Source organism: Notothenia rossii (genome assembly GCF_949606895.1).
Source record: "Notothenia rossii genome assembly, chromosome: 4".
Classification (NCBI taxonomy): domain Eukaryota; kingdom Metazoa; phylum Chordata; class Actinopteri; order Perciformes; family Nototheniidae; genus Notothenia; species Notothenia rossii.
The window spans coordinates 44,314,515-44,338,879 of NC_136902.1; the positions used below are offsets into that span (position 1 = coordinate 44,314,515).

General features: G+C 43.5%; 2 protein-coding genes across 4 annotated transcripts in view; one reads left to right on the top strand and one right to left on the bottom strand.

Moving 5' to 3' along the window:
- The window catches only part of LOC307037890 (uncharacterized protein), a 29,365-nt gene extending 22,696 nt beyond the window's left edge, over positions 1–6,669 (bottom strand). The window contains exon 1 of one of the 2 annotated variants that reach the window (XM_079679091.1): positions 3,805–6,669. Coding sequence is in view for 1 of the 2 variants with exons in the window: in XM_079679092.1 (XP_079535218.1) it covers positions 5,069–5,563 (495 nt within the window). In the remaining variant the exon portion in view is untranslated. The remainder of the gene's footprint in view (positions 1–3,804) is intronic. The other variant, XM_079679092.1, reaches the window with a different exon arrangement.
- Positions 1–24,365, top strand: part of LOC307037889 (immunoglobulin superfamily member 21-like) — a 166,295-nt gene that overhangs the window by 135,600 nt on the left and 6,330 nt on the right. For both annotated transcript variants that reach the window (XM_079679088.1, XM_079679089.1), the window contains exons 5-7: positions 7,729–7,844; positions 20,977–21,475; positions 22,387–22,487. In XM_079679088.1, the coding sequence (XP_079535214.1) occupies positions 7,729–7,844; positions 20,977–21,475; positions 22,387–22,487 (716 nt within the window). The remainder of the gene's footprint in view (positions 1–7,728; positions 7,845–20,976; positions 21,476–22,386; positions 22,488–24,365) is intronic.

Sequence of the window (24,365 nt, forward strand, 5' to 3'; positions counted from 1 at the left end):
CACGGAAAGTGGTCACCACAGACTCATGTCTGACGGGCTGGGGGGGTATATACGAAGGTCGACCTGTGAGGGGTCTCTGGAGCAGAGATCTCCAACGGTCACACATAAATTATCTGGAGCTTTTAGCGGTGTTTCTCACCCTGAAACGCGTTCTGCCTTTTCTCAAAAGGACATCATGTCCTCGTGAGGACAGACAACACGACCACAATATCGTATACAAACCGTCAAGGGGGATTGCGTTCTCTCCAGTTACACATGCTGGCACGCAAACTGATATTATGGAGCTGCGGACGTCTCCTCTCTCTGAGAGCAACGCACGCACTGGGAGTGATGAACCTCGGGGCAGATCTGCTGTCCAGAGATGCACCACTATATGCAGACTGGACTCTACATCCAATAATTGCGAGTCAGCTGTGGGTGCGTTACGGCCGGGCCGCGGTGGATCTGTTCGCATCAAAAGAAAACGCTCAATGTCAGCTGTTCTTTTCAATGCGCGATCTAAACGCACCGTTAGGCGTGGACGTGCTCACGCACGTTTGGCCTCCGGTCCTTCTGTACGCGTTCCCACCCCTGGCTCTAATACCCCCAACTCTGGCCAGAGTGAGAAAACATCGCCACACACTGATCCTAATAGCTCCGCACTGGCCTGCAATGTACTGGCTGGCGGAGATATATCAGCTGCTGTGTGGGCAGCCGTGGCAGCTCCCGTTACGCAGGGACATATTATCTCAGGCGGGGGGGACGATTTTTCACCCACACCCAGAGCGCCTGGCACTATGGGCCTGGCCCGTGAGTGGTATAATTTGAGTACAGTGGGGCTTCCTCAGAAGGTGATAAACACTATTCAGAGTGCAAGGGCTTCCTCCACCAGGTCTCTCTATGACTGTAAGTGGAGGGTGTTTGAGGAGTGGTGCCTTCAAAAGGGACACATCTCTTTTCAATGTCCTGTCGGGGTGATTCTATCATTTCTACAGGACCTGATTGATAAACACAGAGCTTTCTCTACGATTAAAGTGTACCTGGCTGCTATTGCCGCATGCCATGTGGGCTTTGAGGGAAAGACGGCTAGCCAACATCCCTTGGTCTGCCGTTTTATGAAAGGGGCTCGCAGGCTCCTCCCTGTTTCCAGGTCACTGGTGCCCTTATGGGACTTGGCAGTGGTTTTAGATGGGCTCACTCGACCTCCATTTGAACCCCTGGAAGAAGCTGACATAAAACACCTTTCACTAAAGACAGTGTTGTTACTGGCTCTGGCATCTGCCAAGCGAGTCAGTGACATTAACGCGCTCTCTGTACATCCTTCATGCACCCAGTTTGCCCCGGGGCAAACGAGAGTGTTGCTGAAGCCCAACCCTGCCTTTGTGCCCAAGGTGGTTGGCTCATGCACCCCCATTGACCTTGAGGCATTTCCTTCACCGCTACGTTCCTCTGAAGAACAGCGGCCGAATTTGCTGTGCCCAGTTTGTGCTTTGCGCACCTATATGGACACGTCAAAAGAGTTTCGATGCAATAACCAACTCTTTGTATCCTGGGCTAACCCTCATAGGGGCAAGCCCGTTACCAGGCAACGGCTCTCCCACTGGATTGTGGAAGCGATAGCTCTGGCTTATACGAGTCAGGGTTTGCAGGCACCAACGGGCCTGCGTGCTCATTCTACTCGTGGACTGGCTACATCCTGGGCTTTGTTCAAGGGTTTTTCCATCCAGGACATTTGTGCAGCAGCGAGCTGGTCTTCACCGCTCACTTTTGTCCGCTTTTACAGACTAAATGTCTCTGCTCCAAGTGTGGCCCGTGCAGTGCTGGGCCCCGTGTTGGGACAGGGTTCTACTTGTTAAGTACTGTTTTGTTTTGGTGATTTTCGAGATAAGCATGTCTAGCAATACGGGAGTCTCAATATCCAGGGATGCACCGAATATTCGGCCGCCGAAAATTATCGGCCGAAAATGGTTAAAAAGGCTCTTTCGGTTTTCGGCCGAAAGGGTTTTAGCACCGAAAAAATATCACCGAATGTCAGGGAACAGGGTTACGTTGGTAAGCTAACGTGTTGTTGTGAAGACGTAATCAAAACGCGGCGACAAGCACGGTGCGCGACCATGCTCGCGGCTGGCTCACAGCCAACATGTCTGCCGCTTGGAGATATTTAAAAAATATCAGAGAAAGAGGCGCGGATTGCGATTTGTAAAACGTGTTCAGCTGACATTTCTCGAGGGGGTGTAAGATCAAATCACAAGCACTGACAGCGAGAGACTGTTCAGCGCTGCCATGTGCTTGATGAGAAGAGGAGCAGACTTATGGCTGATAAAGCAGAGAAGCTACTGTCCATTAAAAATAACCTACTACTTTTCCTTAATAAGTAGACAAGGCTGGCTTATCATAAGCTTATCTAGTTCTACATGTCTACTCTATACCCACTTTCCTGAACAATTTTCATTGTGAGTTATAATTCACCATCTCAGGTTATCATTAAGGGGAAATGACAGCAGCACAGTGTTAAATATATTGTACTTTCGGTATCTAAATGATACAATGTTGTTTACATTGCTCATGAGGACAGACCACCTTATTTGCAGATTCTTGAAATTGTCATTTAATTTGTAATTGGTTATGGATTTTGTATCCAGTTTTCACTTTATGTATCTTTATACAATGTTTACTACTTTGCTTATGAAGACAGACAGCCTTATTTACAGATTCTTGAAATTGAATTGTAATTGAATTTGTAAATAGTTACATTAATGTGGATTTATCCAGCTTGCACATTTGTATGCATGCACTTATCGGTGCATTTGTTGTTGTTGAAGGCCTGGCTGTTAGTCTTTATTTACACAATTTTGTTGCAGGCCTACTGGCCTAGATGTTTATGCACCTTGGCTTTGTTCTGAATGCACTTTGTTGTAGTTATCCTACAGAGAAAATGCACTTGACTTGGAATTAATGTACTGTATGCATTCAAAAGTGCTGAATAAATGTTTTATGGACCCATAATAGTGATTACTATTTAAGTTAAGTTTTGCCATAATCATGTCTTTTTCCATAATCAGGTAGCTGAACAACATTGGTAAAAAATGTATACATTATATATATATATTTCTATTAATCATTTTCGGCCTTTCGGCATTCGGTTTTCGGCCAACTGTTTCCTATTTTCGGCATCGGTTTCTAACGTAACCCCAGTTCTCAGAGTAACATGAAGTGAGATGTCTCACCAGACGGCCCTTCTTGCTGAGGCGAAGAGAAAAGAGGTGCTTATTTTGAATGAGGCTGCGACGTAGTGCAAGCTACTTAAAGGGTGGGTGGATTCCCTGACGTAGTCGTCAAGATCACCAGCCAATCAGGATTGGCATAATGAGATTGATGCTTCTGATGCATACGTGTTGAGGCGCATCCCATAGTGAGACATCTCACTTCATGTCACTCTGAGAACTGGGGTTACGTTAGTAACCTATAGTTTTCCCATTCTAATTTCAGTTCTTTCAAATGTGTGTCCACCACTCTGAAAATATCCTCTCCCCTTGTTGTTGTGTGCTGCTGGTCACAGAATAGGAACTCCTCCTTGATATCTTTACCACTAATGTATCTGGCAAAGGCCATTAACTGGGGAATCCCAGCAACATCCACAGACTCGTCTAGCTGCAGTGAAAATAATCTGTGACTGTTTTTTGGATGTCAGCTGACATATCCTTGATTCTGGATGCAACGGTGTTGTTTGAGAGTGGCACAGACTCAACTCAATTTTGTTCACTGCATCCTCACCAAAGACAGAGAGACACACATCTTTAAGACATTACTTTATCAGCTGCTCACCGGTGGTATGGGGCTTCTTTGCTTTGGCAATGTGGAGGCTGACTTGATAGGATGCCCTCAGTGCCCCTCTGTTCCCTTTAAATGCCTGAAAATAACAGAGAAGATATTATCATTAACATTGCTGGGTTATTGGGTGATTTTTAACACCAGCCAGCGTACGCTGTATACCTAATGTGTCACGATTCTCATGTTATGTCACGCTTATAGTTTTGTAGTTTTGGGTGTTTTTGCTGTTTTCCATGTCATGTTTTCCTGGTGTGTCTAATTGTCTGATTATGTTCACCTGGGCCCCTGTGTTTTCTCCTCCCTCCTCACCTGTGTCTTGTTGTGTGATTGAGTCTTGTGTGTATTTAAGTTCTGGGTTGTCTGTCTTTCTTGGTCGGTTCGTCTTGTTCCCTGACTAGTTCTGCGGTGAGTGTTCTATTTTGTCATTGTCTATATATATATCATAGCCTTGAAATAAAGGAAGTTTCAGTTTATATCTGCATTTGGGTCCTGCTTGTTTCACAAACCGTGACAGTACGAACAGACCAAGAAATGGGCCCAGCAGATCCGTTCGAGTCGGAATTATTACATTTTTCCTTTTTTTTGGCTAACTGCTCGGATAGATGGAAGAGAGCACCCGGAGTTCAGCAGCGGGAGGCTGTGTTGTCGGAGGCGCGCCAGATGGCTAGAGAGAAACCAGGTATGGTGAAGTTCTTACCTGGCTGGATTTCAAAGATCCTCCCTGTGTGTGATTCCCGGCCTGCTAGCCCCAGGCATGCTAGCTCCCAGCCTCCCAATTCCCAACCTGGCACCATACGCCTCGGTGGGTTCCGTCTGCAGTCAACGAATGCTTCTGCCCCAGTTCCTGCTCCTGTCCAGGAGTCATATTCTGGAACTCGTCTGGCTTATGGAGGTCCACGGAGTATTCAGGCGTTTGCTAAGAGGAGGAGTCGCAAGGCCAAGCTAGCAGCTCAAGCCCCAAGAGCCATGGTTCCAGCCCCAGAACAGGCCCCAACAGCCATGGCTCCATGCTCCAGTACCGGCCCACGCAGCTTTGCTTCCATACTCCATTACCTGGCTTACACAGCCAGGGTCCAGGCTTCCGCTCCGCGCCCAGCAGCCATGGTTCTGGCTCCAGAACCGGACCTTACAGCCATGTTTCCGGCTCCAGTGCCCGACCTTACTGCCAGGTTTCCCGCTCCAGAACGGGACCTTACTGCCATGTTTCCGGCTCCAGAACCGGACCTTACAGCCATGTTTCCTGCTCCAGAACCGGACCTTACAGCCATGGTCCCGGCTTCAGTGCCGGCTCCAGTAACCATTGTCCCGACTCCAGCCCCTCGTCACCTGCTGACTCATCGGCCGACGCCAGCTCCTCGAGTCCTGTCGGCATACCGGCCGACTCCAGCACCTCGTCTCCTGTTGGCTGTCCGTCCGACGCAAGCTCCCCATGTCCTGTCAGCATACCGGCTGACTCCAGCACCTCGTCTCCGGTTGGCTGTCCGTCCGACGCCAGCTCCCCGTGTCCTGATGGCTGTCCATCCGACGCCAGCTCCCCGTGTCTTGTCGGCATACCGGCCGACTCCAGCACCTCGTCTCCTGTTGGCTGTCCGTCCGACGCCAGCTCCCCGGGTTCTGTTGGCGAAGCAACACACTCAAGTGTCGTTGGAGGTCCCGCAGACTGCCCTTCTGCCGGGGGTCCTGCCAACCCCATGTCCTGAGCCGTTGGAGGTCCCGCAGACTGCTCTTCTGCCGAGGGTCCTGCCAACCCCATGTCCTGTGCCGTTGGAGGTCCCGCAGACTACTCTTCTGCCGGGGGTCCTGCCAACCCCATGTCCTGTGCCGTTGGAGGAACTCTGCCTTGCCCCCGGGCCGTCCGCCCGAATTCCCCTTTTTTTAACTCTGCCTTGCCCCCGGGCCGTCCGCCCGAGACCCGTCCTCCAGACCCCCTCCACCCACCCTGCTGGATTTTTGTTTTTTTGGGACGTCTGGAATCCGTCCCTTGAGGGGGGGGTTATGTCACGATTCTCATGTTATGTCACGTTTATAGTTTTGTAGGTTTGGGTGTTTTTGCTGTTTTCCATGTCATGTTTGCCTTTGGGCTATTGTCTGGTCCTTTTCCTTTGTTTTCCTCTTGTCAATAGTTTCCCTGGTGTGTCTGATTATGTTCACCTGGGCCCCTGTGTTTTCTCCTCCCTCCTCACCTGTGTCTTGTTGTGTGATTGAGTCTTGTGTGTATTTAAGTTCTGGGTTGTCTGTCTGTCTTGGTCGGTTCGTCTTGTTCCCTGACTAGTTCTGCGGTGAGTGTTCTGTTTTGTCATTGTCTATATATATCATAGCCTTGAAATAAAGGAAGTTTCAGTATCTGCATTTGGGTCCTGCTTGTTTCACAAACCGTGACATAATGTGGACCGGGCAACCGCATTTATAGCGCATTACATTACAAGTTACTTGTTAGACGCTTTTATCCAAAGCGACTTACATACTCAATACTGTGGGGAATCCCCACAAAGGGATTTTGACAGGGTTGTTGCACAAAAGATCCAAGCACGCACAGAAGAAATCTGAGAGCAGGCGAGAGTGCGAGGAGAAGGTTTTAAGCTGGAACACAGGAAATCTGAAATCTGTAGGCAGCAATAAAGTGCAAGCGTACAGTTTGAGCAGAAGCAGAGCAAATCTAAGTGCAAGCAGGCACTATTTGAGTGTGAGGACAGGGTTTGAGGGAAGAAATACATATTCTGAACGTGAAATCAATAAAGTATGCTCTCAAATTTAAAGACCACGCTCTTGAATAAAGATACGGAATAACCCCCATACAGTATGTATTGTGCATCACACTGCAGCAGTCACGTCCGTGCGGCTGCAGTGAAAAAAGCTTTCTTTCGCTTTCCTTCTCATACTGCCTGTCACTTTCCCTCTAATCTTCCTGTGGTTATTGTTTCTCTGTTTTTCTCCCGGCCGTTTCAAAACATTTTAGGCTAGTAAAAGTTGAAACATCGCTCTGTGCCAGTGCAGAATGTAGTGGACTCGCGGGAGCGCGCAGCTGGCGGCCCGCTCCGGGGCTCAGTCTTCATTTCATCCAACTTTGCATTAACGAAAAAATTTCACAACAGACCCTGACAAACTCACAAACACACAAATCAAATGATTAAAATTAGTGACTTAATTTTCCGCCGTCAAAACACTGCTTCTTGTAAGACTCTTCTTTGCAGATGAAAAAATCCTTCGATTTGTCCCGATGCAGAGGATGTTTTGTTTGGAGATGCAGGTCCAATTGATTCATTTTCAAGCTTTCGTTACTGAGCACCTCTCCACATAAAAAACACTGAGGCCGCCCCTCTCCATTTCTAACAGCTTTTGTGAAGCCAACGTTTAAAAACTCCTCTTTGTATCGTCTTTTTGCCATCATGTACGATCGGGATTAATCAACAGACAATAAACAATAAACAGACAAAGCTGGTACAAATACAATCTTTTATTTTTAGTTGATTTGTATTTAGAAAATTAAATCATTCAATATACAATGCTATATTGCATAATTTCATTTTCAAAATAAAAATAAAATACAAAAATTATAAAAAAGCCAATACAACGGAATAGTGTATGTACCAGGGCACATGATATGTGTGTGTGTGTTTGTGTGCAGATAGTGTGACATTAAGATTAAACCAGGCAAACCAACCAACTATCAAAGTGTACAGAAAGTGGCGGATATCCATCTGAACATCGAATCTCAACAAGAAAGTGCATTCCTCTGTTTAAGGAATTGAATAATCATTTTAAAGTTCACAGTAGAAGTGCTGCTGCAGCTTCCTCAGCTCAGAGTCGTCACTGACTCCTCACCTAACCCTGATTTCTTCATTACTTGATGAATACTTATAATAACTTATAATGTAGGCCTATGTTTATTTTGGTTTTCTTTTATGGTTTTATCTGCAGTACCTCCCAAGTCTATATCTGTGGTGGCAGCCAACAGCCCAGCTCCTTTCAGCCGCTACGACGCGCAGAACTTCACTCTGGTCTGCATCGTGACGGGAGCAAAGCCTGTTCCAACGGTGAGACGGAGCAGGTTCACTCTTTAGCTCTCTTGAAGGACTCCATCATCCAATTTGCTTCACTGGTTTGTGTGCTAGGAAAAAGAACCTTAAGCCATTATATATATTGGAAACAAGTCTATTGTATACAGGGGCGCGGGAAGGTATTTTGAGTGGGGGTGCTGAGGTGCTGGACTCCATTGAACACTATTACGGGCACAATAGAGCATGCACAAAAAAACTCCCCATACGCAAACACACAGTAAACCCGCGACTGTTACAATGAAGGCTCGATAATCAGCTCACGGCATATAGGCAGGGGTAAAGTGCTATTTTTTTACGAGTGGGGAGCGGACCTCACCTCCTCTAGGGGGGTCCGGGGGCATGCGCCCCCGGGAAGATTTTTTTTAAATATTGAAGTTAAAAGCATCAATCTGCTGCACTTTGCGAGCAACATTAAGAGATCTATGGATACATCTCTCAACACCCAGATGAAACACAACTGTAAGCAGATGTTCTTTTTCTTTATGGATATTTTACAAATCACTCCCCTTTCAAAGTGTATTCTTGTTTTACTGCCATATAGTATTCCATAACTGTTTTTCCTTTATTCTCTTATTTTTTTTATAACTATAATGATCATATGAAGGTGTGCCGCGGAAATAATCTTTTGAATAATTTTTGACCAAAACGTTTGAGACCCACTGAGATAACTTAGACTAAAGTTAACTATCAAAACACTCAGAGAGTCCTTTAGCTCACCTGAGACTCTCAGTCTGAGAGGAGAGCTCTCCTCCAGCTTGTTGTGGAACAAACAGCTCCGTATGTCCGTTAGTGCAGCTAGCTAACCAGATGCTAACAACACGGTCCCTGCTGCTGGCACCGGTCCCTCTCTCTCTCCCCCTCTCTCACACACAGTAAATGTGCTATTTCCGCACACACACAGAGCCGCGAGCTTGAATGACATAAGCACACTTTTATTTCCATGCAACTCTCTGATTGGTCTGGTGTCTTGCCTCTGTTGCATTCACTGAACAAGGGAAATTACAGTCCTGCCGTCCTTTCTCGTGTCTTGATGAGGTTCACGTAAAGCACGGTTAATGTATTATATTATTGAGGTAGAATTGTCCGGGGCTACAGAAAAAACATTCGGGGCAGGCCAAAATATTATTTTACCAACAATGTGGAATTTATTGGCTACATATTACACAGATTATGCACAGCGGGAGCAGCAATAACCGTCAAATAATAATTCAGACAGGGGAGCTCCGCAACCCCTGCCTGCCGCTAGGGGGTGCTGCAGCGCCCTCAGCACCCCCCTTCCCGCGCCCATGATTGTATAACATTACAATTATACATTAGAATTAGAATATGTAGTTCTTCTGCCCTCACCACACCTGTAGATATGTGGCTGTGAAATTTATTTTGTTTTAGCTCTGAAGCTTATTTACAAGTTAACAGCGTTTAATAAAACAATGATAAGATGATACAATGAAATTGCAAATGGCGACAGCTATGCTCTTCTGTCCACACTAGGGATGTTAAGATTCACCGATTCGCCTCAGTGCACCGGCATAAAAGTTCAAGATGCGAGTGCACCGTTTGAAAGAGTGCACATCGGCTACAGTTTGGGTTGAACTCGCGATGCATCGATTGTAGCGTCTTTGCACCGTAAAAAAACCGATTCATTCATATAATATCAATATAAAATGGGGGATGTTGGCTTATCAGGCACCCACAGCTCACAGCCAAAGTGCAAGTGAGCGTGGGAGCGAGCGAGGGAGAGAGAGAAGGGCGCACCGGTACCGGCGCTGTTGTTATTAGCATCTGGTGCTAGCTGCTCTAACGGATATAAGAAGTAGATGTTTCTACAATAATGTGGAAGGAGAGTCCTCTCCAGTCACTGAGAGGCTGATAACTACAGCTCAGTGAGGTAAAGGACTGAGTGTTTAGATGGTTAACTTTAGTCCAGGGGCGGACTGGCCATTGGGAATACCGGGAGTTTCCCCGGTGGGCCGGTGCTGTGTGTGGGCCTTAGGGCCAAAAAAAAAATATATATATATTTTTTTTTTAAAAAGTATTTTTTATTTTGCCTAAATCCTACCGGCCCACATTTGTAAGTATTCCGGCCACTCCCTTTTTTTGCTTACCTAAATCCTACCGGCCCACATTTGTAAGTGTTCCGGCCCAGCCCAGCCCAGCCCAGTGGGGTGTGGCCCACTGGTAGGGGCGGACTGGGACAACAAATCAGCCCGGGACTCTCGACCGGCCCACTTCGGTACCGCCGGCCCACCGCAAGTAAATACCGCTAGTAAATTGTCGACTAATAATGAAGAAAATTAACACATTTGTTGCAATAGTAATTTATGCACTAACTGGGTCATTCTACAGAAAAGGTCGAAGTACTGTCACTTACTTTTGCAGACACCAAAACACATGACGTTGACCTAATACTCACATTCATTATATATGTTGAATAAATAGAGATTGTCTTTGCAATGGTACTAAATAAAAAATAAATAAAAAATGGTTTTATACATAAATTGCAATTTATTTAAAATGTCAAGTTCAAGGAACTGCCTTGTCACTTGGAAGTGGAGCCTATAGTTTTAATTTAAAATATTTTTTTTCAATAAATAAATCTAATTTATATTTACATAACATTACAATAATTAAATATAACACTGAAATGGTAAAATAAAACGCAAATTATTATTAATAATATCAAATAAATGTCAGTCACCCAAAATTACGTCATTGGTGTTACTGCTACACAAAGCGCTTTTATTTTGAAATAATGTACTGTCTCTGAAGTGCCTCCTGTAACAAGAGATCATTTGAGACAGTGCAGTGGACAAAGACATAAGGAAAGTCAGATACTTCTTACTTTGTTTGTTAAAGGTGTAATTTTATCATCAAATTTTACGTGCGTCTTCCAAGTCTGTCATTAGTGTTACTCATTTCATAGCCCTAGGGGTGAACATTTGAATGGGAAAATGTATTGTATTGAAGAGTTAAACGATTTTGATATTGACTGAAGCCATATTTGGTCTTGACACATTGCAGCCATTTTGTTAAAATGGTAGTGTTTTCTCCAAATTGTCACTGGTGTTACTCTTCTTCCTGGTAACCCGTAACAACAGTGACATTCCTATACAAATAAGCATTGTATAATGTATACAAATAATAAAAATACTTTAAGCTCTATTTGTTGTGGATTCATCAAGTTAAAAGTTAGTTATTGCTATTTAACAGGTTTTAGATGTGTTTAGAAGGAATATATTTCAGCAGATTTGTATCACCCAGATTCCACCTTTTCTGTAGAATGACCCAACTACATTACTACTTGTACTACAACATTTGAATCATCAGTTCTTCCTCATTTTCCTCAATTGTTCATATTTGGTTTATTAAAATAATGATATTGTGGTCATTGTTAAAAAATGTCTGCTATTATTATGAGTATTATTATTTGTATAATGCACTTTCTGCCTTCCTGTCATTAGGAGTTATACATGTAATGGCTATGTAATTGATTTGATTAGAACAGGGGCCGCATGCGGCCCTTTAAGCCCTCTGCTCTGGCTCCCTCGAGCTTAGACAAAAATAAGAAGGAAATAAAATAAAAGTATTTGTAGGACTATTTATATTTTGTTGCACGGTTGAAAATGTTTCGTATCTTGTATTTTTAGGTGATACTGTGACACATAAATAAAAAACAAAACGGTTTTAATTAGGTCAACTAAAATATGCGTCACATCCTGCTACGGTCCTGCGCGAGCGCCTTTTCTTGGAGGCACTCGCGCGGGGAGCCCCGGCTCGATGAGCGAACTATGGATAAATCAAAGAAAAGTACCGGAGGAACACAGGATTTAACTGTGTGGACAGAGTTATATGCTTTCACAGCAAACGATGCTGGTTTACCGGTATATTTGATATGTAGAGAGAAGTTGTCAACGGTGCTGCAGCCTTTACGTATCGAGGAACAACACGGGAGAGGAAGACAGCCGACGATCTTCAGTCATAATTCAATGGGGTATGTCATTTATTTCAGAAAACACTTTTTGTTATATTCCATGGAATGCTCTTAACGTCCCGATAGCAATGAATATATTAAATGCTTTGACAATAAATACATACAAAAATTCATCTCTGGAAGCCGTAGCGCTGTAAAAAGCACGACCAATCATTTTAGCCGACCCGGCTAAAAATAACTGGATGGCCTACTTGTCTGTCAGCCTTCCATCTCTGTTCCATCTGTGCACAAACTTATCTCATGGCCTCATTGATGATGCACGTTCGTGTGTGTTGGGGGAGGGACTCTGTAAGAAAGTCTGAAGGAAGAGGCCTATTTTTTCCGGTTGTGTATTTTCAAATTCTAGCGCACTCGAGCTGGTTTTTCCATTCTTACCTACCCTACCTTTAACTCTTTTTAGGGTGCAGCTATATGTTTTATTTATTTCAAAGTGGGCCCATTTTAATAATGTTTTTTTTCCCTTCAAATGTGCAGAGGACTCCCCAAGTGCTGTGTTTAATTTATTTTAAAGTAGGCCTGTGTATTATTTGTAATTCTCCTTATAGGAGTTCTTTGTTTCTTATTAGAGGTTAACAGTTGTATATAATGTAATAAATAGCCTAATAAATGCAAAAAAACTGCAGTTTTTGTCTGATATAACAATAAATACAACTTTATTAGCTATCAAGCTATGAAATATGTTTTGCGGCTCCAGACAAAAGAATGTTGGGGAAAAAGGAGCAAAATGGCTCTTTTGGTCAAAAAGGTTGCAGACCCCTGGATTAGAACCTTCATTATCCTAAACTGCTGGGACATTTCGCCAATACCTTTTATATTTTCTACTCTTCACTTACTTATCAGCATAGGTCGGCATTGATGTACAGAGCCGACAGAAGACCTTGTTTATATAGAGAACCGCAGTGACATGTCCAAAAACCCGGAAGTAAGTTAGCATTTTTAGCACTTCCGGTTCCTTCCTCATAATGCAATGCATTTTTTCCATAGGGTTTTCGAAAATAGCTCGAAATAAGGTCTGTGGTTGACACAAATGTAAGAGATAAATCATGTTTTGTTCTATGACATTAAATACATCAGCAGTGACCCCACTGGTGATTTTTGAAGAGTTTACGTGTCTGAAAAACAATGGTTGTTACCGAGTGGCTGAATAGGACTACAGAAATTGTCGAGGCCGTTGTACGTCATTATGCCGAACATGTAAACACTCCCGCTAAGTTTGTTTTCCCCTGTGTTCTGCTTGAAAGCAAGTACATGCCTATCTTTAGTATCTGTATATATATATCTGACCATTAGAATCTGTATTTTTGAAATTGTAGTTTTTAACACCGTAGTTTTAAAAATGATAGAATAATTAATTACCAGTGTTTTCCAATTTTACTCGGCAGTTCGTTTCGTTAGCTAACGTTAGCTAAAGCTAGCGCTACTAGTTAGCTACGCAATGGTTTGTTGCTTTGCTCCGGGTTGCAGCCACAGGTCTTCGCATGAAACATGCTTGTTCTATCGTTTCCCGGCCAATGTTTTCCAAAGGAGAGTCTGGATTCGTGCCATGAGGTAAGCTGACGTTACATTTTTGTCCATGTCACAGTGAAATGTAAATAATGGGTAGTGACTGTATCGCCGTTTTAGAGATGGCGCTGCTGAAAAGACCGCAACATAAGTAAAGATAATGAATACATCCTATTATAACCTGTGTGGCTTATATGATAAGTCTAATTAGTACAAGCAGCATAACGTTTCACCATGTAACTAAAGATTGTAGTCAGGGAAATCAGTTTGACATATTGAACTAATAACAAATCACCTCTGGCTGGCAGAGAACTCTCTGCTCCATAGCTTCTCTTGGACATAAAATCACATGTACATTTTACATTTATATTCAATTTAATATCCCATCCCTCACATACTTTTGTATAACTTATATTTAGTTTTTCTTGTTATGCTGCTGCAACACAAACATTTCCCAAATTGGCATCAATACAGTAATATCTTATCTTAATTAATTAAGAAATATAACTATTATAATTAGTGTAGCAGCTGACACCTATTTTCAATATGGATTAATCTACCATTTATTTCTTTAGTTCAATTTTCCTCTATAAAAATGTCAAAATAGTGAAAATGTTCACGAGACTTATCAAAGTGCAAGGTTATATCTTTAGATGTTTTGTTTTAGCCTATGTACTGTATGTCTTATATGTGACGGGGTGACTTCCATGAAACTAATATTTTATATCTTCCAACATAACAAACAACCACAACATTGCAACATCCTTTGGCTTCTTCCACTGACAGGGGGTTGTCAGTGCAGCTGAAATTGTGGATGGCAAAGATGGCTCATGCAGCCGCATGACTGCATTTCCATTCTCCACATGGGCATTCACATTTTGTGGAGAGAATTCCCTCTTCTCCTGTAGATACCTGTGGTGGTGGGATTGTTTTATTATTTAAAATATATTAACATTTGTAATGCCTTCCCAATTATCCCTTTAATTGTTTATAGCCTACTGTATGTTTATTTCATGGATATTTGTGTGTTTTCTGGTGTGTAATATTTGTAATCTTGGGGCCTCTTCTCTTTAACGTCTACATGCTACCACTGGCTCAGATAATGAAGAACAACAAAATAAGTTACCATAGCTATGCGGATGACACACACATTTACGTAACCATTTCACCAGGAGACTATGCTCCAATTCAAACACTGAGTAAGTGCATTGAACAAATCAATGACTGGATGTGTCAGAACGTTCTCCAATTAAACAAAGATAAAACTGAGGTAATTGTTTTTGGAGCCAAGGCAGGACGTTTAAAAGTTAGCGCTGAGCTTCAGTCTGCAATGTTCAAAACAACAGATAAAGCCAGAAATCTAGGTGTAGTCATGGACTCTGACCTGAGTTTCAACAGTCACATTAAAACAGTTACTAGATCAGCTTACTATCACCTAAGGAACATATCTAGGACTAAAAGACTAATGTCACAGCAAGATTTGGAAAAACTTGTCCATGCTTTTATCTTCAGTAGACTTGACTACTGCAATGGTGTCTTCAAAGGTCTCACTAAAAAATCTATTAGAAAGCTGCAGCTGATTCAGAACGCCGCTGCTCGAGTCCTCACTGACACTAAGAAAGTGGATCACATCACTCCTGCTCTGAAGTCTTTACACTGGCTTCCTGTGTGTCAAAGAATAGATTTCAAAAATACTGCTGCTGTTTATAAAGCACTGAATGGTTTAGGCCCAAAATACATTTCTGACCTCCTGCTAAATGATGAACCATCCAGATCTCTCAGGTCTTCAGGGACTGGTCAGCTTTCTGTCCCCAGAGTCAGAACTAAACATGGAGAAGCAGCGTTCAGTTATTATGCTCCAAATATCTGGAACAAACTCCCAGAAACCTGCAGGTCCGCTGCAACTCTGACTACTTTTAAATCCAGGCTGAAGACTTTTCTTTTTGTCGATGCTTTTAATTGAACTATTCATATCTTAGACTGCACTGTAACTTTTATCCATGTGTTTTTTCTTTTAATGTTTATTTTATTAGCTTTTCTTTTTAATGACTGATTTTAAATGCCAATTTCTTAATGTCTTTCATTTTTTGTAAAGCACTTTGAATTGCCTTGTGTTGAAAAGTGCTATATAAATAAACTTGCCTTGCCTTGCCTAATAAAGATTTCATGTGACACATAAAATGGATTTGTTGATGGGAATTAATGTGAATAAATTAACTCTAGGTTAACGGTACTCTTGCTATCACTACTCACCGACACTATAAACCTTGTCCCTCATGCTAGCCCTGACAACACCGGTAAGCACACCTTCATCTAGGCTTCACTGTTTTACGTGTCCTGACTTGTAGTGGTTCTCTCCTATCTACACTCTTGTCATCATTGTAAAACGATATGAGACTGGCAATTGACACAGCCATGACTTCTAGTTAAATTCAGTGTGGGTAAAATGAAAAGCTTTGTTAAAATATGCAAGCGCGAAAGTCAAAGTCAGCTTTACTGTCAAAAATTCTACTTGTGTTATACATCCAGAAATATCGAAATATCGTTTCCCACAGTGTGACATGTATACATAAAACAAAAAGGGCCTAGATAAACGTGGTATACGTTAAACAAAACAAAAAGGGCCTAGATAACTGGGGTATACAGTTTAAAATGTTAATATATTTAAAGTGTTCAAAGTGCAGTTTCAGTGCAAGTCAGTTGAAACGATCTTAAGTTGGCATGACGTTGAAGTCTTGCGACCCTGCTGCTGTACTGGCTTGTAGTTCGTTTATAGCATAACGTTAGCATTTTGCTTCTGGCGACTAGATTTATGATTCAAAAATTATAAAAGTAGGGTTGACATTTGGAGATTATCCGGCTGAACAAAACGTGATCCCTCTCTTAAAAGTGTGTCAACCACAGACCTTATATCGAGCTATTTTCCAAAATCCTATGGAGAAATTGCATTGGTTTTTGACAAAGGAACCGGAAGAAGTTTACTTCCGGGTTTTATGACGCGTCACTGCGGTTCTCTATTGGCATCATATTGAGAGGTGCAGCCAGTGACGCGTCCTAAAACCAGGAAGTAAGCTGCTGGTTCCCTCCACAAAAGGCAATGGGATTTCTCCACAGGGTTTTGGAAAATAGCTGTAAATAAGGTCTGTGGAAAACAAACCGGTTTGATAAATGCACGTTCTGTTCAGCCGGATAATCTCCACATGTCTACCCTACTTTTATAATTTTCGAATCATAAATCTAATCGATAGATTATAAAAGGGTTTTAGGACGCGTCACTGCACCACTAGAAGCCAACTCCATCGATCAAGCTGGCTGAAACTTTCTCTCCCTCTTCTTCTCATGCTCCCTGTCACTCTCCTTTAACTCCTCCGGTGACTTTCTTTTATTTGAAGATTGTTTTTTGCCCGGCGCTTGGCCGGTTACCGCTGGTATTTAAAACAATTTTGGCGAATGGTTAGGTGGCGCGATAGTCTGTAGTGAAGGAGCGCGCTCGCGCTCACGGGAGCCTGCTCGCCCTCACGGGAGCCTGCTCGCGCTCACGGGAGCCTGCTCGCGCTCCGCAGCAAACAGCTGTTTGCTTTTCACCCAACAACGACAACCGACTCAAGGAACGCTAGTTGTAGCGTTAATAAACGAAACAATTTAACTAAATTGCTCGTCAAAATACCAATATCACAGGAATATTTTTTTAAAGCAATATTTTTAGTGGCCCGAGCGGGCAAGTGGAAAGTAGCCTACGTTATGCTGGCCCGGGATGTCTAAATAGTGCTTCCGGGCCAGCGGGCCATTTATAATGTTGAGCCCTGGCGGTTACCGTCCGGCCCACATTGTCCGACCGGCCCACTTCAGTACCGGCCCATCGGGATTCATCCCGAACGTCCCGATGGCCAGTCCGCCCCTACTCACTGGGCTGGGCTGGGCTGGGCCGTTTTGATGGGCTACCTTTGTTCTATCTATCAGTTTCAATTTCTCACATCAGGCCCGTAGCAGCTGTCACTGCGCAGTGAACGATCAGGAGTGAGTGACTGAGAGACCTAGCTGGCAGTTGCTTACAGATGGATAAACAAGCTCCAAAGCGTAAAGGCGTTTTTTGTATAGTTTGTGTATAGGCTACAGTATAAGCTACAGTATTGTAGCGAGCCCTGGGTTCAGAGGGAGGGGCGGGGGGGGTTGGCAGGGAAACAGGGTTCAGGGGGAGTGGCTGTACGGCTGTACCCGTAGGATAGAAAAGGAGGAAGTGACGTCTGACTCAGAGGTCGCGCGGCTGTGGAGAAGAACGTGTTGCCCACATTCTGTTACTGAGTTTAGGCTAGTTAGCTAGCAGGTTTATTGTTTTGGGTGCAGTAACTTTTGCCTCCTCTTGCTGTTCAAATAAATGTTGAAAGAAAAAGTAAATCTGTTCACAGTTCTGTTTTATATGGGTGTTGAAGAAGAATTGGGAGGGATGAAACCCTCTTTAATGGTCACACATGCAGAGCACACAGCACACACAGTGAAATGTGTTCTCTGCATTTAACCCATCGTAGTACCAGGAGTCTAGTACTAGGAGCATTGGGCAGCTATTGTACAGTGCCCGGGGAGCAATGGGAGTGAGGGGGGAAGGGGGATGTCCGGTGCCTTTCTCAAGTGCACCACGGCAGGGCAGGAGGTGAACTGGGACCTCTCCAAGTAGAAGTCGACACTCCAAATGTAGGTCTGGTCGGGGACTTGAACCGGCGACGCTATGGCTCACAGTCCAAGCCCCTACTGATTGCCCTCGATTTAGTCCCTAATTTTGCTCTCAAAGTGCACCAGATTGATGCATTTAACTTCAACATTTAAAAAAAAATCTGAGGTCCACCACCTGCCAACACCCCCTGTTAAATTGTCTCACCCACATTGAGGATGCTTCCTACGCCCATGTTTTATTCCATGTGTCAAGTCAGGCAAATCGGGTCAAAATGTTATTGCATCAATGATCTGTTAACATTAAAATCACTAAATATATGCTGTAACTATTTTGCACTAGGCAACTCAAGGGCTCAGGTAATGTGATTACTATATGAATAATTGTCCAAAATAACATAAAATACATAGGGTTTTTTGTTAAGTAACATACTTTTGTCGCCGGCCAGCCGATACATGCCGCGCACTAAGTGGGCCTGTCTGTCAATTACTCCCCGGGCCACTTTTTCCCCCCAGTCCGCCCCTGCTTTAGTCTAAGTTATCACAGTGGGTCTCAAACGTTTTGATCACAATTTATGTAAACACATATTTCCAAGGCACTCCTTTATAATTATCGGGATGAACAGATTTGAAATTATTCCAATGTATACTAAAGGACAGTAACCAAAAATATCGTTTAAAACTGGAGAGATACAAAAATATGGATGAATAAATAAATGTTAATAGGTCAAATAAGATATGAATGAACAACAAAAATAAAATAAGTTAGATGTATTTGTTTTTGGCTATGGTAGGTTATTGGTTATATTCATAGACTTATTTGATTATTAAAATATAAACCGATCTTTTTCATATGGGTGTTTTAGAGTTGTATCCCCTAGATCAGGTCTCTAGTAATTCTGCTCAAAGTGCACCAGATTGAAGAATTTTACTTTAAAATGTTAAAATCCCATACCCCCGGACCCCCCTAGAGGATGTGACGTCCACCCCCCATTCTATTGTGTATTCCTTGGATACTCTATTGATCTTTATATTTTCAATTGTATGATTCTCTGGCTGGGGCGCCAGCTAAAATCTTGCCTATGGCTGCAAATTATGTGATTGGATGTTGCAGTGGCAGTGCGCCAAGGTTACGCAGAGCGTCAAACAGCTCTTTGAAATGGAATGAAACCACGGCTAACTATCCAAAACTGGACTCGAACGGGTCCAGCCACACCCCCCAGAACTACACATGCTGGCTAATTGTGTTTCGCAACATGTTCTATGGCACGTCTCTAATGGAAATTGTAGTTTTAAAAGACAGTTTTGTATTTCCCATAATTAGAAGTTTTATGGTCATGTGGGTATATTATACCCACATGACAGCTAAGGTCAGAAGAGCTTTATTTAACAGCTGATCTTATGTCTGTGATCCCTCCTGTTGTTAATTGATAAGCCTGAAACATGCACTTGTCAAGGTTCAGAGGCAAATTTTGCAAATATGGCAGTAGCCATCGATCATTTTAAGATAAGATATAGTTTATTGATCCCAAGTTGGGAATATTTTTTCGCCGGTCAACATGTCCGTTAAAGTTTAAATCTTCCGGACACAATTTTGAAAAGTGCCGGTCAAAGGTCTTCTTTGTTATTTATTGAGCTTTAAAACAAATTGATATGATTCGATATTAAACAAACTAATAATAGTAGATTAACTATTCAAAAGTGTACAGTAACTTACAATAACACAGGAATAATAAACGGAGCGCTCTCTCCCTCTCCTGACAGCCCATCAGTATCATGCAGCATCGCGGATCAGTAATGAGTCACCCGACAGTAAAACTAAACATATCTATAACTAGATTAGGTAGTTTGAGAGGTCATTAAAATAGCTACGTGTGATATTCTAACCTGAAGTGTGTGTTTTGTTCCGCTCACCGCTGCAGGTGATCATGCAGAGCTGCGTGTCGACTCTTCAGCAGCAGCTGATCTCTCTCTCCCTTCAGATTGGACTTTACTCGCGTTTATGTCCATATCGATCAGATCTAGTTAGTTCTAGCTAATGATAGGACTTCCTGCTTATTAAAAGACACCTAAACAATAAGCGTTACTTTGTTACATTTGTTATCACCATAAATGTGTTCCGTGAAAGTAAAGCAAGTTCATAATTAGCTAGGTACATCGTGAGGTAGGCTAATTATGACGCACACCTGCACAATTGCTAGCCTGTTCCATTCTTCGTTCTCCGAATGCTAGGAAGGATTCTTGCCTAGCCTCTGAAGGACCTGACTCGGAAGGACATGTCCGACCAAGGAAGCATCCTCGACTTTGAGAAACGGCTCAGGTTTCAAGTTCAAGCCCTCTATGGCATTGCAGAAGCTAGCTTTCCAGGAAAGATACTTTTCTGGCCTGTTATCTAAACATCTTTAGCCTTCGTAGGCGCAGCTTCAGCCTTTGCACATGATGACGAAGAAGTGTTGCATTGTGCACTAACCTCTGAAGCGCTAATGTAAAATCAATAATAGAGATACACAGTCCCTGATAAAAAGGCATGTGCTCAAGGTAACAATCGGGCCAAGGGTAAATTAACTCGCTACATATCAATGACTTAAACATGACATGTTATCATTTGGTTTCCGTGGCATTGAAACAGTTCCTCTGAAGATCTAATTGATTAAATACTTAATAGAAGTATACGGGATAGTTAATTTGCAAATTGTTCCTGAATCTCTGATGATATGATAAATGGTTTAGTATTTTTAGGAGAAACAGTGACACATAGCCATCAGTTGTGTGCAGGCCTCTGGTTAATCCTGTTTGGACGTTCACACTTTCCTCCTCCCCACTGTTCCCTGCACTGTGAACAACCACACACTATGGAACACCACTGTTGACTCCTTAGCATCTCCTTCCACCAGCTGTACTTATGACCTGCGTTCCTGTTGAGCACACCTCCATTGTCCTGTCCTTCAGGTGTACTTCAAGCGAGATGGGGAGCTGATTGATGTGGTGCCAACTGTCCAGGTTTCCTCGTCAGTGGAAGACAAAATAAATGGCCTAAGGCTGGAAATGAGCTCGAGCTCCCGGGCTCTCACCGGTAGAGACCTAGATGACACCAAAGTCCAGAAGTCCCTGTCCCTGCTGGAACTAGAAGGGAAGCTGGCTCGGCTGGGCCAGGACGGCCCCCAGGGCTCAGATAAGGGCCAAGAGCAGGAATCCGAATCAGACCCCAAGACAACCACCGAGGCAATCCCTGAGACAGTGGTGAGCCGGGAGTTTCCCCACTGGGTCCAGAGCAGCGACCCGCTCTACCACTTCCAGCAGCGGCAGCAGGCGGCAGGGAACGGCACCATGGAGGTTAGGGCCATGCTGACCTGGAGCCTCAACCCCCAGCTGGACAATGAGGCTCTGTTCAGCTGTGAGGTGCACCACCCGGCTCTGTCCATGCCCATGCAGGCCGAGGTCACACTGTGTGAGTCCTGCACACACACACCGCCTCACATCAACCGTTATACTGTCAGCTTTTAAAGCAAAAGGGACCCATGATATCAACTATATAACCAAAACATCATTTTATTGATCATTTTTAAATGCATTCATTTGCATGAGAGCAGACCTAGTACTCATGACGTAGCTCTGAGCACAGAAACCCTCTACTTAGTTGAATTACTATACTTGGTTTTTTACAAAATGTTTCCTGTTTAGCTTAGAGGGGTTTGGAATTATGAGTGACAGGCCTTACATAGTCATGACACCTTCAGGAAGTACAGGTTTTCCGAGAAGTTTGGCTGAAGACATTTTATACACAATACTCCTGAGGGTGGCAGTAAAACAAAGAGGATGCCCATTGACAAGGTTCTATTTAGTGAGCTGTTTCAGTCAGGAAAGAGTTCCACAGTAGTAGAGCATTGATGGAAAGTTAAACTAGTTATAGTTAGAATAAATATGCAGAGTGTACTGACATGTCAGACGAAACCCCGGCAGTCCAGACACTGATGATGTGCCGTTTCAAGAGAAATAATGAGATGGATACCCAGAGCAAAAACACTTTTTGGAGATCAAATCCAGAGCTACAAAGAACTAACCTGGGTAATGAATCCATGAACTCAAAGGAAAGTGAGAACAATTAACAGTAAGTGGGTCAGGCCAAGCCTTGAGCAAAGTTAGTACGGCTTCACTTCACTGGGTGAACCAAAGTTACATGACAGAAGGGAGACATCTCCAATCTCATCTCAGCAGGGCAGTACATCCTTATAATGTGGGTAGACAACTTTTTATAGATAACATGTACAATTCACAATTACCTGTATTCCCACAAATGAAATGTGAAGCATGTCTCACTGAACATTATCAGTCATACATGCCGTTTGACTTTTCTATCAGCTACTCCCAGAGGACCCAAGCTGTCGATGAGCCCCAGTAAGGCCAGGGTCGGGGACACCGTGCGGATCACTGTGCAGGGCTTCAGGCTGGGACCTCCTGCCGTGAGTTTCCTACACGGGGGGCTATTTGAACAGGGATCACTCTGTCAAGTTCATAAAAAGTCTCCAGAGGGCCATGATAAAAGATATGGGTTGCGGACAAATAGGCTTTTTTGCTTAGGTTCCTAACTGAGGCCCCGTCCACACAGAGACGATATTAGTTGTATCCGCTAACGTTCTCTATCGTTTGCTGACAGTTTGCTGTCTCAAAGTCTCTCGCATTGCAAAAGAAGGAGGCACTCCGGTCCAATCTAGGGGTAATGGGAGACAATGACACCCGAAGTGTGTTCCTTATGTCCAATCTACTCCGTAAGCTCTTTAAAGAAGTTTGTGTTGTTTTCCAGCTTGTTTTTAGCGGGGCTTTTTGTGGGTTTAATATCAACCGCTTTATCTAAATCAGTCGGAAGTCGCAACGTCTCATTTCAAAATAAACATTGATTTCCGTAAAAAAATAGTTTCTCAGGGTTCGGGTGTTTTGTTTAATTTTAAATAAACAAAGTATTGGCTTTCAGAATATGAAACTTTTATTTCCAAAATCACACGATAAATACATGTTTGAAGCTTGTCGGGAAGATGACAGGCACCTCTCACTCGCACTGGGCTCTTCCGCAGCGCCGCTTCCCCTCCCTCCCACTGACATTATGAATGCAAGGCGTATTGTAATCATAAGTAACACGGCAGGGCCCGTGACAGTTTGTTTTCATCTGATTTCAAATAAACTTGTTTCGGCAAATTGAGATGATAAATACAACTTTGAAGCTTGTAACGGCTTAATTACAAGTGGAGAACGGAGTAACTTGACGTCACAGCAGGCATAACAACAGCCGGTGTTTCTTGTGAGTGTTTTTCCCCGGGAAACAAACACAACACAACACAACACAACACAACACAACACAACACAACACAACACAACACAACACAACACACACACACACACACACACACACACACACACACACACACACACACACACACACACACACACACACACACACACACACACACACACACACACACACACACACACACACACACACACACACACACACACACACACACACACACACACACACACACACACACACACACACACACACACACACACACACACACACACACACACACACACACACACACACACACACTTCCCCCAGACCAGTAATCCAAACGAAAATCACCGGTGGTTGGGGACCGCTGTTATAGACGGTTCGTCCACACGAAGCCGAAACGGAGCCGCGGCTTCGGAGCCCGAATCCGATACACTTTGATAACGGCTCCCAAAGTCTGGAGACAAAGCGCTTGCGGCTCCGTGTGTACGCCCGATCATTTCATGAAACGATGACGCCATAGCCCCACCTCTCCTGCTCACGCCGCGTCATAGAGTGGTGCAGTCAAAATTATAAAAGTAGTGTAGACATGTGGAGATTATCCGACAGAACAAAGCTTGATCCGTCTCTTAAATGTGTATCAACCACCGACCTTATTTCGAGCTATTTTCTAAAATCCTATGGATAAATTGCATTGCTTTTTTGTCGAGGGAGACGGAAGAAGCTAACTTCCGGGTTTTAGAACGCGTCACTGCACAACTCTATTGCTGATGCGTTTCGCCAACAACCACAACAACAATGGCGGATCACAGGGTTGCGTTCGTGCTACAGACGCTACTGACCATGATACAGATTTTAGTCCAAAATCTTCAGCTCCTCTACCACAACCATCAGCAACAATAATAATATAATATAATAATAATAATAATAATCGTCATCGGTCTTATTCGCTACTTATGGTGTATTTTGTGGCGGAAGTACGGCGCCACTTACATGTACTACAGCGTCTCCAGCGTTTGAGCGTTTTCGTGTGGACAGACACGTTTCTTGAGCC